This window comes from Vigna unguiculata, chromosome 4 (genome assembly GCF_004118075.2).
Source record: "Vigna unguiculata cultivar IT97K-499-35 chromosome 4, ASM411807v1, whole genome shotgun sequence".
NCBI lineage: Eukaryota > Viridiplantae > Streptophyta > Magnoliopsida > Fabales > Fabaceae > Vigna > Vigna unguiculata.
In genome coordinates this window covers 4,956,229-4,972,307 of record NC_040282.1, presented here as the reverse complement: position 1 = coordinate 4,972,307, position 16,079 = coordinate 4,956,229, and the positions used below count along the sequence as shown (strand labels likewise).

The following is a 16,079-nucleotide window of genomic DNA, read 5'->3' as shown; positions in this document are numbered from 1 at the left end:
GAAATTGACAAGTTGTATGTAAAAATATTGGAATTACATATCGATTAATAAGATAATTTTATAATATATAAATAAATACAGATATCATTTTATAAATTATTTTACAAAATTTTGTAAAATTGAATTAAGTTTAAAAGATATTTTATAATAAAAATAGATTCTGTTTTATGCTTTTTAATGAAAGATAAGCATGACTTAAAATGACCGTCATATTTATGAAGAAAAAGAAAAAGTCATGGCAGATAAATATTACATTTAAGACAAGACAACATTTTATATTTTACAAATGTTATATGTTGGATGCAATGACGGTTGCATATGGCAGGAGAAATGTTTGAACAGATTCTCTCAGAATCTGTCAGTTTTTATGCTATCAGTTTGAAAACGTGTAAATGTTTGACGTTTGAATTTGAACAAATAGTCTTGAAGAATTTTTATTTTTATTGTAAGGTTGTGTTGGGATAAAATAAGAATGTGACCTTATCACTTTTTCTATTTGATTCAAAATTAAAATAATATTTCGAGTTTTCTATTTCATTTTTTCTATGCAGAGTTTATGAATAAAATTTTGATATAGCTAATTTAGTCGATACATCTCTCTATCTTCAAAATACATGTTGTACACAAAAAAACCACCCTATCTTATTTTATCTTCTTAGCTATGTATTCAGAATTTATGTTGCACTGTTAAAAAGTGTTCCTTTCAAACCGAAAACATACAAGTTAAATGCATGAGTAGTTACGAAATTTGCATATAGAATTTATGTGAACTATTTGTATCTTTTGTTGTTCAGACAACTAAGAGTAATAGTTTAAGAATGTCATAATAACTCTAGACACCAAACAAGACAAATATATCATAATGGACAAGATTGTGGTGAAAAGATCAAATATATTTATTATATGTTGTCTTTTTACACAACCTTCAACTAAAACATTTATAATAAGAAACTAATTGGCTTATATATTGACATATACTACTAGAATTGAGAAACCCTTCATTGTCTTCTTTTTAATGTATTCCTAAACTACAAAAACTGAATAATGCAGGATTAAGTGTGGTAGGTCAAATCATATTAAAACAAGGTGTAGCCATGCATTAGAACAAAAATAAAAGACACTATTTCAATTCTAAAATGATTATAAAGAAGACAAGTAAGCATCTACACACTACAAGTTTCATTATTCTGCTACTGCTATGTAACATAGTTGTAGACACACCACTGCAACATTGAAAGGTATAGAATTCATCTATCTAAAGGGCTAATACTCTATTCTTTATTTTGTTTTTTCTTTCTTTATTGAAAAAGGACAATACTAGATGTGCCAGAGATGACATATATAACAAGTGATTATTACATAAACCTTAGTTAAGGGCCAAAAATGTTCCTCCAGGACCGGCATCAAGAAAGTTGTAACAACTTGGCCACAACAACACAATCCATTTCCCTTGCACAGACCATGATATAACTCAGCACCATGAATGCACTCACATTGATGAAACTCAGCACCATGAGTGCACTCACATGGATGAATCTTCTGAGGTTGAGTAGAAGCCAAATTTTCACCATTGGTACTTGGCAGCAACAAGAACCTCCTCATACTGCTGAGCAGCTTTGTCCCAACTCAGATCCTGCATCATTCCTCGCCGTTGTAGCCCTTCCCAGCTATGCTTAAACTGCTTAAAGGTCATCAAACAGTTCCCTAATGCGTTTATTAGCTTATTAGTTTCTGCACAATCAAAAGTCCATCCAAGACCAGATTCTTCAAATGGATTAAAAGGTGTCACAGTGTCCCTCAATCCACCAACAGCATGCACAACAGGGATTGTTCCATAATTCATGGCATAGAGTTGATTCAATCCACATGGCTCAAATCTTGATGGCATGAGCAATATGTCTGCGCCGGCTGTTATCCGGTGAGCCATCTTCACAGAAAACCCAACACATCCTCTGATTTTGTCACTGTGTTGGGACACAAGTTGCTTAACCATATCTTCTAAGTCAGGCCTTCCTGTTCCCAGCATTGCAAGTTGCACATCCTGACCCATCAACCATGGAATTGCTTCGGCTATGAGATCGATGCCCTTTTGATGATCCAGCCTTCCGATGAATCCGAGTAATGGAACATCCTCACGAACCGGCAATCCGAGCTCCCTCTGCAAGGCGGCTTTGCATTGGCGCTTGCCGTGTTGCAGGGTCTCAATGGTGTAGTTGGTGTATCCATCTGATTTCAGGTGAACATCAAACTTGGGATTCCAATCTTTGGTGTCAATTCCATTGACAATTCCCCTCAGTTTCCAGTCATTCTCATTCATGATCCCGTGCAAACCCCAACCACCTTCAGAAGTTTTGATCTCCCATGCATATCCATGACTCACGGTGACAATCCGGTCGGCTGCCTTTATGCCGGCCGCAAAGATATTCAAGTGCTCACCTCCAACCGGATCATAAAATTTGAAGAGGTCTATGTAGTGCTCCGGTAAATCCGTGTAACGGAATTCATCAAGCGGGCCACGACCCTGTGATATAAAATCCAACCCTTATGAAAATGGAACAGGGATTTGCCTTGACAATAGTTTTTCTTGTTTAAAGATAAAATAATTGCTTATAGATACAACAATCCACCTTCCATAAGTGAAGCAAACATAAATGCATCAGATGAGAAAACATTTTTTTGCATTGACTAGTGCATTAGCATTAATCATCAAGACAGTATACATGCATACTCACATTCACATAATATTTAAAAGGTTGGAGTGCATGAGGATACAATGTTTGATGAAGAATATCATTGGATTGCATGAACTAGTGGAACTGGTTCAACAAATACTCATAAGCATTGTCACTACATAAAGTGCGTATGGATATACCAAATTGTATTTTTATTACATTAGAAAATCCAAATCCAAGTACGTCTAAAATAATAATCAATAAAGGTAATAAAATATTTAAAAGAACAGAAGGAGGAACAATATGGAAAGGACTCCAAATATCAGAGTAAACTAAAAAAAGGGAGATGAAACTCATTTATTAAGACTATCTGAAAAAGACTAACGAATGTGTTTTCCTAACTAACATGAATCACAATTTAAACAAAATAAACTTTGCAAACATCTTATGCAATTATGTCATCCCAAGATATTGTAATTTTCCATGAATCATCACAGGATAGAGTCCCATGGAAGTCCTATCCTCATTCTACCCATACATACTCCAACCTAAAATATGTGCATGTTCATAGTAATGGAAAGGTAAAACTGGATCCTAGGATATAAATGTGACCACCATCCAAAATATTCTTTGTTTCAAAAGATGTCCCCTTCAATGAACAAGAGAGGAAGATGATCCTCTCAAACTTTACTATTGCTACCATCGCAAAAAGTAGACTTTTAAGTTTAATTTAACCTTACAAAACCATCATATACATACCATAATTTGGTATATCTCTACTTAATATGAGATCTCCTACAATTGTATAGCCAAGATTAACTCCACTCCAACACTCAATAGATATGTAATTAACCACATAAATAGCTAGAGGATGAACCTGGTGTGCTATGTTATGAATCACAAGAACAGATCTTGTGAACTTCATCAAACCATTGTCACGATAATATGCCTTCAGGTACACAGGCAGCAATGCAGTATGCCAATCATTTGCAATGAAGGCCAGATTTCCATCTCCATAGCAAATACCACCACATGGAACATGCCATGGAACCTGAAAATCATTAACGTCATTTATCCATTGAAAGTAGACAACTATAAGGATTTCATATAGCATATGTCTGCAAAAAGACTTTTGACAGTTGATACAAATGATTTGGATAAACTATGTCAACAACTCTGGCATTTGAGAATAATTCTATCAAATTGGCTACTCACAAGCATCCTGCTTTATAGGCCTTATCATGTAAGAACTTTCTTGGGGACCCCAGGGTTAAGTAATTCTAAAGGTATATTTACATATTTACTGTGGCAGTCCTGTCCATTAATCAGTGATGCATGAAAGCATGCATAAAAATGATTCTGAGAGATAATGAGGAAAGATTCAAAATTAGTATTCTGTGACAAATGATGATGGAGATGCCCCAAGTGTCATCTTTGGAAGCTTAGTTTGGCAAGCACCTTTGTTTCATTACAATACCAGAGTTTATGCTAGTCACATTGCGTGGAACTACAAATGTACCTCTAGTCACTTCTTATTTTAACATTTTTATCAAATGATGTAATGCAGATTGATATTTTTCAAGTTGCCTGAAACATACTATTTACATAAAAAAATCAAGGATAAGGATAAATTTGGTTAACTTTATAAAAAAATTCTAACAAAAAATAGATAGCTGTCAACCAAGCATCCCCATAAATAATGTAGTCACGAACTAAATCATTTAGTTCACATACCTCAGCAGCTGCCTTGCAAAACAACACCATGCGTTTTAGAATATCCTGTTCCATTAAAGGGCATGAACTGAGTCAGAAAGAAATTAATATGAGCAGAAAAATAGTTACAGTTGAATATATCATATATGATAATGCAAGATGGAGTTACTAGAATACCTTAAATCAGAAAAACACAACAAAAGCATATTATTACCGTTCAACTACAACTCGATCAAAATATATTATTACCATTCGGTTTCCACCATATACGTTATTCTGTAAATTGCGGAAATTTGGACTGTCAAGAAAAACGAAGTCAACACCATCAATAAAAGCATGGTAATATGTTACTTCCATGTCCTGTGAAGCAAAAACAATGGTTTGTTACAAAACCAAGGTAGCAGCAACAAGTTATAACTGATCAAGAATAGAGTTGCTGCTCCAAACCTGACCATCCACTTTGTACTGTTTCCGTAATCCAATCTCTTGTGCTTCAGCATAATTACTATATCGAGGTGCTACAACCTACAAAGAAAATGAAAAGAAAGAAAGAAGACAATGGGAGTATTAATAAAACTGAAGATGAAACTCATTGAAGTGTCCAATAATAATCTGATGACACATGAAACAAGCTGTCATTTCACTTGAACTATGTAAGAAAATAAAGAATTATTTTATTAATAACAATCACACAAATTACATTTCATCTTTGTAATAATCAAACCCTTTAAAAAATGAAATAAAAATATGCTGAAATGAATAGAAAGATTCAGAAGATATTTTTCCTAGACTATGGATAAATTGAGAATATTTTTTATCCTAATAATCTGCCATTGACAACACTCTCAAGTTGGTAAGTAAATAATATCAGTCATTCCCAACTTGAATACAAGATCCTGGAATCTGCCCTAAGGAAGTCATTTAGTAAAAATGTCTGTCATCTAAATTCATCTTGCCTTAATATGAAAAGAAAGTTGAAGAATGGACTATATATCTTGTTTTAGTAACCTTTATTTATGATTTTGACCAAAATCATTTATGGCATATAAGTTAGGCCATTGCAGCAAGGGTGAAATGGATGAGCTTAGTAAGAAAGATGTGCTTGGTGGACAATGGATTGGAAAGCCAGATTTTTGTGAGCATTATGTTTAGAGTAATCTAGCATGGGAGTTCACAGATACACTGCACTCTAGATAATATCCATTCATACATATGTGACTCAAAGTTAGAACAACTAGATGTGAAGACAATGGTGACTTGGAGGAAAGGATTTACTCGCAACCAAAGGATATATCAAACCTAGAAAACAAGACCATTTGTGTTTGTTGAAGAAGTCTTTGTTAAGTCTAACTCAATATCACAAAATTCACAGAGATTTCTTCACTGTAGTTTTATTCTTTTCTTATTAATAGACAATCTTCTATTTCTTATTAATATCACAAAATTTCCTTATCTCAAAAGACAATTTGACACATTCTTTAAGCAAGGAGTATATTTTCTTCCCCAATTAAGTGATGCTCTGTCAGTTCATTTAGAGAATAGCATGTTACCATAACCCTGTGTCCACGCCTAGCCAAAGCCTTAGGTAATGATCCAGCAACATCTCCAAGCCCACCTATCAGTTCAGGTATAAGTTTTAAATTACAGCAAGACAAAACAGCAGATGCACATGTAAGATGCATCACAAGAATGCTAATTCAAGAACCAGGCATGCAATGATAAATATAGAAATTTAAAAGAGAATTTTGACCCCCTAAAAAAGTCTTTCATATTTCACATCATCAGGCCAGTGAACAGGTTGCCAAAAAAGAGCCTCTTATCAAATTTCTTTCAATAATGCCTATATGTGTTAGTCACAATTAACAAAGGAGTTCAGTCGCTTACATTCACAAAGAAAACATTACATGAAATAATGTTAGTTACCTGCTTTTGACCAGGGAGCACATTCTACTGCGGCCAATATAACATTCATAGCATTTTCCCCAGCCAATGGTGGGGCTTTTTCACCTTCACTCTCAACAATGTCAGCTTCATTAGCAACCTCAACTAAACTTGATTCACTCATACCTTCTAGTATTTCAATAATATGATTGGTGGGTCTGGTGCCAATTGGGATTTCGATTGGTTCGGTATAAGGGGCAACGGTATCAGGGGCAATTGTCTCATATCTATTGCTATTCAACAGTTCATCAAGATATTGCGTAGCTAAAGCCTTTTCAGCAAGAGACAATTTATCATCCTCTTCACATTTATCAATACCACGATCAATGCCTAAAACCGAGACATCTGGTATTTCTTTCTCATTAGATTGGACGTAATTGCTTGAAACAGTGCCACCATTTTGGTTCTCAACACTACTTAACAGCGATTCATTGCTTGAAACAGTGCCACCATTTTGGTTCTCAACACTACTTAACAACGATTCATGGCTTGAAACAGTGCCACCATTTTGGTTCTCAACAGTACTTAACAGGGATTCATTGCTGTGCTCATCTGAAATACCGTTTCCTTCTTCAAGACTGAGTTCACTATTTATTGACTTGACCAGTTCCTTTCTTTCAGCAATCTACAATAAACAATAAAGCTAAGTAATATAACCACATGAATGCTTATAAAAATATGACCAGTTATTAAAGCATATAAAAAAGCAAACAAAGTCGCTCACACACAAAAAAAAAAACACAAGAACGACAGCTAAAGAAAGTTCTGATCCTTTATTTTTCCAATAAATTCCCAGTTTCCCAATCTCAACAAATCAATCCAATGAAAGACCAAAAATTATAATCAAAACTCCTACCTATTTTGCATGCATGTAGTCTGAAAAAGGTATTAATTAAAAAAATCAACACTTACGTGGGTCTCAACATAAACCTTTTTGGGGACAACATAAAGATGAAATCCTAGACCCTTTACAAAACACATCCATTTCACAACACAAATGATACCTTTTCAAGAAGCTCCTTTTGCATAGCAAGAACCTGCTTACTCTTCTCAATTGTGCCCTGAACCATCTTCTCTGACTCTTCACTCATCCCAAAACCCATCCCCGAAGCTCTTATTCGCTTATTATTCTCCACCAAACACAATAAACCCCTACTACACAAATGGTTCACTCTTCCACGCCCCCTCCCTCTTGCCCCCGAATGTCCAAACGATGAACCACTCACAGAGCCAAACTTAGGCGAAGAAAGCTTGAGATTCCTCATCATCATCAAAGTGAAGTCCGCATTGGCTTCCACGAGAAAGGGTGCAGAACCCATCGACGCCATCGCCAGTGGAAACAGAGGAACAAGTGCTGTGGCGAAAACTGGGGAGACCAAGATGGCGTAAACGAGAGATCAACGAGGGTGAGCAAAAGGGTGGGAGCAAAGTGAAGAAAAGAGTGGGAGTGTGATGAAAAGGTGAGAGCTTTCTTTCACAAGTTACTCAGAACTGAAAATGGCGGAGGAAAAAAAAAGCATGCAATGATGGTTTGTTTGTCTGGACCAGAGCTTAAGATGACCGCAAATTAGTGACCTGAAAGGGTCCCATTGATAGTGTAGTTTGAGTGACGAGGACAGAGAATTTTAAAGGTGAAAATTTTCGAAGCAGTTGATGATGATCATCGTGGTTTGACATAGGTGTCGGTTAGCTGAGTGAAGTGGTGCACACTTGTCTTGTTCTTGTGAAACTGTCACTAAATTTGGAGTAATCTTTCCACCATTTTCTATCGGGGTTGTTTTGACTCTGTTTTCACTTCAAACGCCGTAAAATCTTTTTTTTATATATATATAACAAAAGAAAAATTGAGGATCTAATATATAGTTTCAGAGAAATATAAGCAAGTTTAATTAAATTGTAAGTGGTTTGTATTTTCAATTCAGCCTTTATAAAATGATTTTGATTTATTAACTGTTTAAGAAATTTGTATTTTTTATTTAGTTAATTTTCGTACTATATTTATTCATCCACGTATTAAAAGATGTAAGACATTTTTTATTGAAATAAAAAAGATATTTTGATTAATATATATCAAATAAGTTTTAGGATATTGTTGGATCATTATTTGTAATAGTCAACCTATTGTTATTTGTTACCACTAATGTAGGTTATTAGGATGGTTTCTTGTTATATAAGTTAAAAGAATTGTCTTAACTAAAAAAAGCAATTAAATTATATAAATCTTAAAAACTCAATAGAAAAATAAAATAAAAACTATAGTGTAAAATACACTTAGAATTTAATTAAGTCATGTAAATAAGTTAAATCCTTATAAATTGAACAGTGTTTTCTGCTTTTAAAAGGATTAAAATTTGATAACAAGGGAATTGAAAATTAACGGATAATATATTGTATTTGTTCACGTGAGGTTCAGTAAAGTTTATCTCCAATAATTAAGTAGTGAATTGTTTATAACAATTGATAACAAGGGAATTGAAAAGTGTAATATCTTTAAATACAATTTTTTTCCTATCCTTTTTACGTTTATATTTATTATATACCCTTCTTTATTTCCATTGGTTGAAGTAATATGAATAGTTTAATATAATTTTCTTTTTCTTCACTTTCTTTCTTTTTTATTTTCTTCTTCTGCTTTCTCATGAGTGTCTCTTCTTTCTCTTTAAACGTTTCCATTTTTTTGTTACATTCTTTTTTCTTCTTTGATCTTTTTAATATATAATTGGTTACAAGTTATTATTAAGAATCTCCTTGTATGTACTGATATGAAACATCTTTATAGCAGGTGGAAAATGGAATGATGTTGAAGAAGTGGGGTTGAGAATGAAGAAAAATAACACGAAGAAGATATCAGGATACAATTGGATTGAGGTTGAAAATAAGATTCACACCTTCATGACAAGGGACAAGTCTCATCCAAAGGTTGATGATATTTGTCTACCCAAATATCAATAATTAAGTTTTCCCTAAATCACATTTTTTTTTACCTAAGAACATTTTTTCCATCAATCCCCAAATCCCTAATTAGGTTTTCCCTAAATCCCTAATTTAAACCTAGTTTCTCCATCTCACTGTACACAAATCAGTCCACTGGAAGAAATAATACAAACAATGTCACATGTACAAAATGATGACAATGTGACACAAAAAGATCAAATTAAACATAAATTGCAAAAATGATGATTATTTTAAACATTTAGAAAAAATTAGGACCATTGACAACAAACACTCCGAAAATGAGGAGTAAATAAATATTTAAACCTTCTTAGACTAAAATTTTAAAAATTAATTGTGTTTGTAATATAAAAGTATATTACCATATGATTCAATTATGTATTATGTGACTTGGCATTTTATTGGATGATATGTCTTCATTGTTTTTTATGATGTTATGTAATGTAATTGATTTCAATTATTGGAGAGACAAATATCAATTCATCATTTTTAAAAGGGGTCCACCACTCTTCCATCTTTTCACAACCTATTACAAAAGCTGATGATTTATTTGAATTACAAGAGTGAAAACAAATATATATAAAAGAAGAGAAACAAGGTACAAATACTATATCCCAATCGAGAAGAATTAAAAAAAATAAAAAATAGATTAAGCCATGTCCTAAACATAATCTATTTCAAATTGACGGTTAATATACACCAAACTTATATCTGCTTTTTGAAGGAGACACAATCATGTTAAAGTTGATTATAAGCATAAATGGGGAATAACAACGGTTTAGATTTAGTTAATTATGTATAGTCATGGGAAAATGGGAAAATGTTATGGATTATGGAGATGAGTCCATACATTTGATTGTTGTGTCGATTGTCTTTAACATATTTGTAATTTATGGTCATTATTCTTTGAATATTATGTTAAATTTGTTGTGATTTCTCATTGCTAGATTTAGTATCTAATTTAAAGTTTGGTACGTGTGTTTTTGTGTGGTTTTTAGTGGATGATCACAATGTGAATAGTGAAGATTAGTTTTAAAGGGTCAATCTCATCCTAACCATGTCTCAATCCACTTCATATGCTTTAAAAAAAAACACTTATTTAAGATAAAAAGAATAAGACTTAAATTTAGAGGGATCGGACCAACTCATGGGTCAATCTAATCGAATTCGGAAATGTACTGTGTATTACCTAATTCGTTCGAGACATCTCTTGTATTTTGAATTGAATAATTTAAAATGTATTTCCAAATTCAATATTACATACCAGAATAGTCGATCTAGAATTTAAGTGCGATTTTCAGATTAGATAATCCAAAATAGATTCTCCAATCCGATACTATGTTCCAAATGATCCAATACGGAACTCAATGCACTTTTCTTATCTTATTATTTATTTTATAATAATTTAGGAGGGGTAAAATGGGAATAATGCATTCTTTATGGTGCAAGAAGAAAAAATGGAGGTACAGGAAGAAATATCCTCCATCTCTTGATTCCAATCTTTATTTTGGACTGCACCTACAACATGTTGGGGCTTCTCCCTACACCTACCACCATTTATCCTATACCCCTAAAAATTTATATATTTCCATCTTTACTCATGGTAAAAAGTGAAAAAGTAAATGTCTCTGCATTTATTACCACCACCAGACCCCTCCACACCCTCAGTGCATCCCAACAAAAGAATCAGATTCTCCTGCACCCCAAAAGAATCTTTGCTTTTTAGTTTGATATGAATTGCGGAAGTGGAGTTCCGCAAAACCAATATTTTTTCACTGAAATTGACTATTACGGATGTCAACATCTGTTTCAGGCGATTGATGTCGACATCAGTTTCTTTTTTTTCTAATGAGGAGCAGAATAAATCAAATTTAGTTTCTATTCCAGTGCCAGCAATAATTACAACCCACACAAGAACCATTGGAATTATACACCCTCCGCCAGATATTAGTACCATTGTTGATAAAACGTCCCAGCTTGTGGCTAAAAATGGTCCAGAATTTGAAAAGAGGACTATTGCAAATAACACGGGCAATGTCAAGTTCAATTTCCTTAACTCATCAGATCCCTATCATGCATATTATTAACATCGGTTGGCTGAGTAGTCACTAATATTATGTTGATTTTGACTTCATGTTGTTTAAAGTGTACTGCCATTGAGTAAGATGCAAAGCTAAAGGTGGTAGGTGGCTAAAAGCCGGCATCAACACCGATTGTATGTTGCTCAAACTGCATTTATAAGTGGAGTGGTGATGATATTATTATGGGTCCTAGCTATAAACTAATTACCTGGAATATTAAAGAAGCAGAGTAATGGAGGGGACCATGCAACCATGCACGTAAATTGACATCCGCCATGAGAAACATAAATTTTAATAAAACAGATGTCGACATTAGTTTCAGACTTTTATGAAGTGGATGTCGACATCCGCAATGCATCAGAAAATCACAAATTTTAACGAAGCAGATGTCGCATTCGTAATACAAAAAAACCAAAAAAAAAACGAAACGGATGTCGACATCCGTTTCACACCTTTCTGAAACGAATGTCGACATCCGCAATACAAAAAAAAAATTAAAAAAAAAAAACAAAACGGATGTTGACATATGTTTCACAAGTTTCTGAAGCGGACGTCGACATCCGCAATGGTCACAAAATTAAATATCAAATAACAAACAACATTCCAACGTTCCAGCAACATTTCGTTCATAACAACAATGTAATATGCTTTAGATGGAAAGAAAACTAACCTGGAAGAGAAAAGATTTGAAGAGAAGACCTTTGAGAGGCTAATCAACATCATTGGTGGTTAGAAAGAGGACCAGCTTGGGAGCTCAGAACATCTTGAACAGGGGACCACTGCAAGGAGCTTGAAATGAAACAAGACATAGGAACCATCACAGGGACCACAGTTCACAAAGCACAAAAAAAAATTATGGAAGAAATGGAGAGAAGAAAACGAAGGAAGAAAACGAATGGAGTAAATATTTGGGGGTAACTCCCCCACACTTAAAACCTTGCTTGTCCTCAAGCAAGAGATAACTTGGCTAGAAAGACATCTACTTGACAAAGGTCGAACAACTACGAAGCAAGTTCACACAATCAATTCAGATAACATTCATGAATGCTCTCCTTGCAAAACCAATACAAAGAGAATATGTGTAATCTTACATATCCCTAGCTATGTTGCCCACAATGTAAACATCACAAGAATGAATATACATGCTTTAAGAGAGATTAACAACTATGGCAAAAATGTTCCGTTGATCAACCCAAGAAATCAATTCTCACTAGAAAAAGTGTTTCATTCAAGCACACTAGTGTATAAGGGTGTGTCATTCTCTCATCTACCACTAATTACACACAATTTGACTTTGCTTTTCATTTCAAGAGCCAAGAGTTTTCAAAACATGCAAACACAACAAAGACTTTATTTGGTGAATTGTGACTAGGCTATGAAGGAAATTGGTTTTTCTAGGTAGCATGAATGAACAAAGAGAGCAATCAAATCATTTTGGCAATCTTTACATTCTACTCTCTTATACTTGAAAAATAGAATACAACCAACACCATCTTGCAATCACATTATTCATCATTTTCTTTTTCTCTTTTTCATTTTTTTTCTTTTTCTTTTTTTTTTATTTTCTTTTGTATAGGACATATTTACAAGATGGCACCACATCAACCACAACCAATTCTATTTTGATCTTCATGCTTCCCCTTTTTGGTAACTTCCCCCACACTTGAATCACACTAATGACCATGAAATGTTTGTTCTCTCCACTTAAGGTGAGGTGGTCAATCTTTTCAACAAGGCTCCAAGGTTCAAATATGAAGGAAATGTGCTTTTAATGCTCAAACAACTTACACAAAGGTTCTAATCTTTGAAAACATAATTGGCTTTTTGGGTTTAAGTATGATGCAAAGAAAGAAATAAAATGTCTTGTGTATGTGTAAGCAAGCCAATGAAGAACAACTAGCAATGAAAATCTAGCAAAGTTAATTGTATGTTAATAGTGGTAGCACTCAAGAAATATAAACTCTAAGGAACAAAATCTCACCCGGTTTAATTCTTTGGTTTCTTAAGGTTGTCATACACCATGCCATAGTCATTAATCACAATAAAAACAATAACAACATTCTTAGCACACAAACATGAGTACAACCACAAGCACAAGTTTTCACAAGACCACGGCATATTCTCAATGTAACCCAAAATCAACTTATGAGCAAACATAAATGGTTCTCATCAAAGTCATGCAAACTCACTCAAAGTCATAAAACCAAGTGCATCATATTTGTCATACCAGCCAAGTCACACTTTTTGATTATTGAAAGCAAGAAATGAAAATAGAAAAGGAAAGAAAGCAAACTCTTCTTTTTTTTTTGGGCAGGTATGCTTGCTGCTCAAATCACTTTGCTCCTTGTGTCTTCTTTCTCATCATTATCAATACCTAGCACTCACAAGAACACAAAAGATACTCGAACAAACTGCTTAACCCACTTTTATAGAAGTCAACATTTGAGAATTGAAAATTGAAAAACATAAAGACAAGGAAGATAATTGAAAGAGAAAAAAAACATAAAAATCACAAGAAGAAAAGAAAAATGTAGAACATAAACACAAGCACACCAACCAAACAACAACTCCAATATGCAAAATGATTAAAACAGATTTCCCAAGTAACCTCACTCAGATCCCTCTTGTTGTAAGATCACTCAGTACTCTCAAAAGGTGATGAATACTACTTTCCCTATTCTTTAAGGTAAAAACACTCAGATTCCTCTTGTTGTGCCTATCTAAGCCCGACACACGTTAACCAATCCCTTGGCCTAAGCATGCATCAAGACTTGCATTGAGAACCAGAACAGTGGGGGCCAAACACATAATCCCATCCCTAGTGACTTGTGCTATCTGGTTTGATTTGGTTAGATAGGTTGCCGAAATCCCATTCCTAGGACCTTCCAACAACTACATCATGCTCTAAGGCGTACCCCGAGACAAGCATTGAGCACAAACCAAATCAATGGAAAACATAAACATCTATAGACAAACTGCATAAAGGAAAGCACAACAAAGAAACAAACAACAAATTCTAAAAGAGTCACAACTGCTCCAATTGTCTTGTGTTGGAACACAAATCCCCGGCAGCGGCGCCAAAAACTTGTTAGTGAAAAACCAACACGGCAAGTGCACCGATCGCACATAGCAAGTAATAAGTATTTTATCGTTCTCTCCCAAGGGACTTGTGCAATGCATGACAATTCTCGCAACTCACGACTCAATTAGACACAAAGTTCACACAAACACAATGAAAACTCTTTTTGTATTTTATGAAACAATTGGTGTGCAACAAGAAATTAACATTGTGTATTTACAATTTGTCAAGATTAGACTTCAACCATTTCATTCTCATGCATTCTAAATTATCCCAATTCCATATTCATGTTAAAATCAATTCACAAGAATACTCAAATCCTATTCCTAGAGCCTTTGAGCCTATGATCACTCATAAAGTTTCAATTCCTTGAATCTTCAACAAGTGAAATCATGCATTAGTTTCAAGAATCATAGATTACTAATGAACCAAGTTCTATTCCTAGATACAAGCATCCATTAGGTATTTAATTTCAAATCTAGATTCTAAAGATGTTTCCCAACACCTCAAGAATCACAAATCAAGCATGGGAACAATCCACATCAAGCATTAAGCATGTCAATCAAATACTAACATGAATTGGAAAAGCATATAAATTAACAACATAATTTTACACAAGAATTCAATGTTTTACATCTAATCTCAACAAATAGAAATTGCTCTCCATGGTGGAGAACCTAGGGTTTTACAAAATTGAAGAATAGGGAAGAAATTGGAACCATAAAGTAGAAACAATCCCCCTCCCAAGGTTCTTGAATATTGCTCCATGGTTCAATTGCGCCTCCCATTCGCATCTCCGCCTTCAATTTCGTAGCCCATCATCCTCTCCAACCCAAAAGGGGTAAAACCTCCATGGATGAAGAAGGAAACCAAAGAAGGAGAAGAGAGAGTTTCCCAACACCCCTAATAGCCTCCAAGAGTCTCTCCCAAGCACCCAAGGTGTTTCTATTCGTGAAAAATGAGGAATCCCCTTATACTCTCGTAGCAACATGATTAAATAACCATATTCGCGTATTGGGGTCGATATTCTCGCCCAGCGGCTTCACACTCGCCCAACGAGGCCTAAAATCGACGTTCTCAGACATGCAACTCGTTGGGCGAGCCACATTTTCGCCCAGCGACTCAAATACTGCAGTTCTGGTCTGTCATTTTCGTCCAGCGAGTGACCCTGGCGCCCAATGGTCATTTTTTGGCCTTCCAAGGTTGGTCCAAGGCAGTATATACATATAGGTGAGTCCTTTCTCGATGTTTGCAGTGCTGGACTTGATCTCGGTGCCCCTCGACATGGGTATTTGTGTAAAAGTCAATCTTTCATGTCCAATCATGCTTCCTTGAGTTTCAACTTGTTTTCCTCCACCAGAATTGCTTCCTATTGTTTTATTTCACACACTCATAATAGAGATTAGAAGTAAAAAAAACATAAAACATCTAAAATACGAAACAATGCAAAAACAACACAAACTAGAGGATTAAACAAGATAAAAGTTAGGTAGAAGTTGATTTTATTCACAAAACTTAACATCAATAAAAGGTAAAAAATAACGTTATCAGTGCAGCTCGCAAAGATAAAGACAAGAGTTACAAGTAGGCACAATAAATTTTCTTTTCAATTCTTTCAACCACCCAAGCAGGTGAAAATTT

General features: G+C 34.4%; 1 protein-coding gene across 1 annotated transcript; it reads right to left on the bottom strand.

Moving 5' to 3' along the window:
- Positions 1–1,099: 1,099 nt before the first annotated feature.
- Positions 1,100–7,926, bottom strand: LOC114181914 (granule-bound starch synthase 2, chloroplastic/amyloplastic-like). Its single transcript, XM_028068587.1, has 8 exons — positions 7,331–7,926; positions 6,309–6,951; positions 5,936–6,000; positions 4,833–4,910; positions 4,635–4,745; positions 4,407–4,451; positions 3,550–3,723; positions 1,100–2,521 (listed from the first exon to the last, which is right to left on the bottom strand). The coding sequence occupies exons 1-8, from the start codon at positions 7,652–7,654 to the stop codon at positions 1,565–1,567; spliced, it is 2,397 nt and encodes a 798-aa protein (XP_027924388.1). The 5' UTR covers positions 7,655–7,926; the 3' UTR covers positions 1,100–1,564.
- Positions 7,927–16,079: the final 8,153 nt, after the last annotated feature.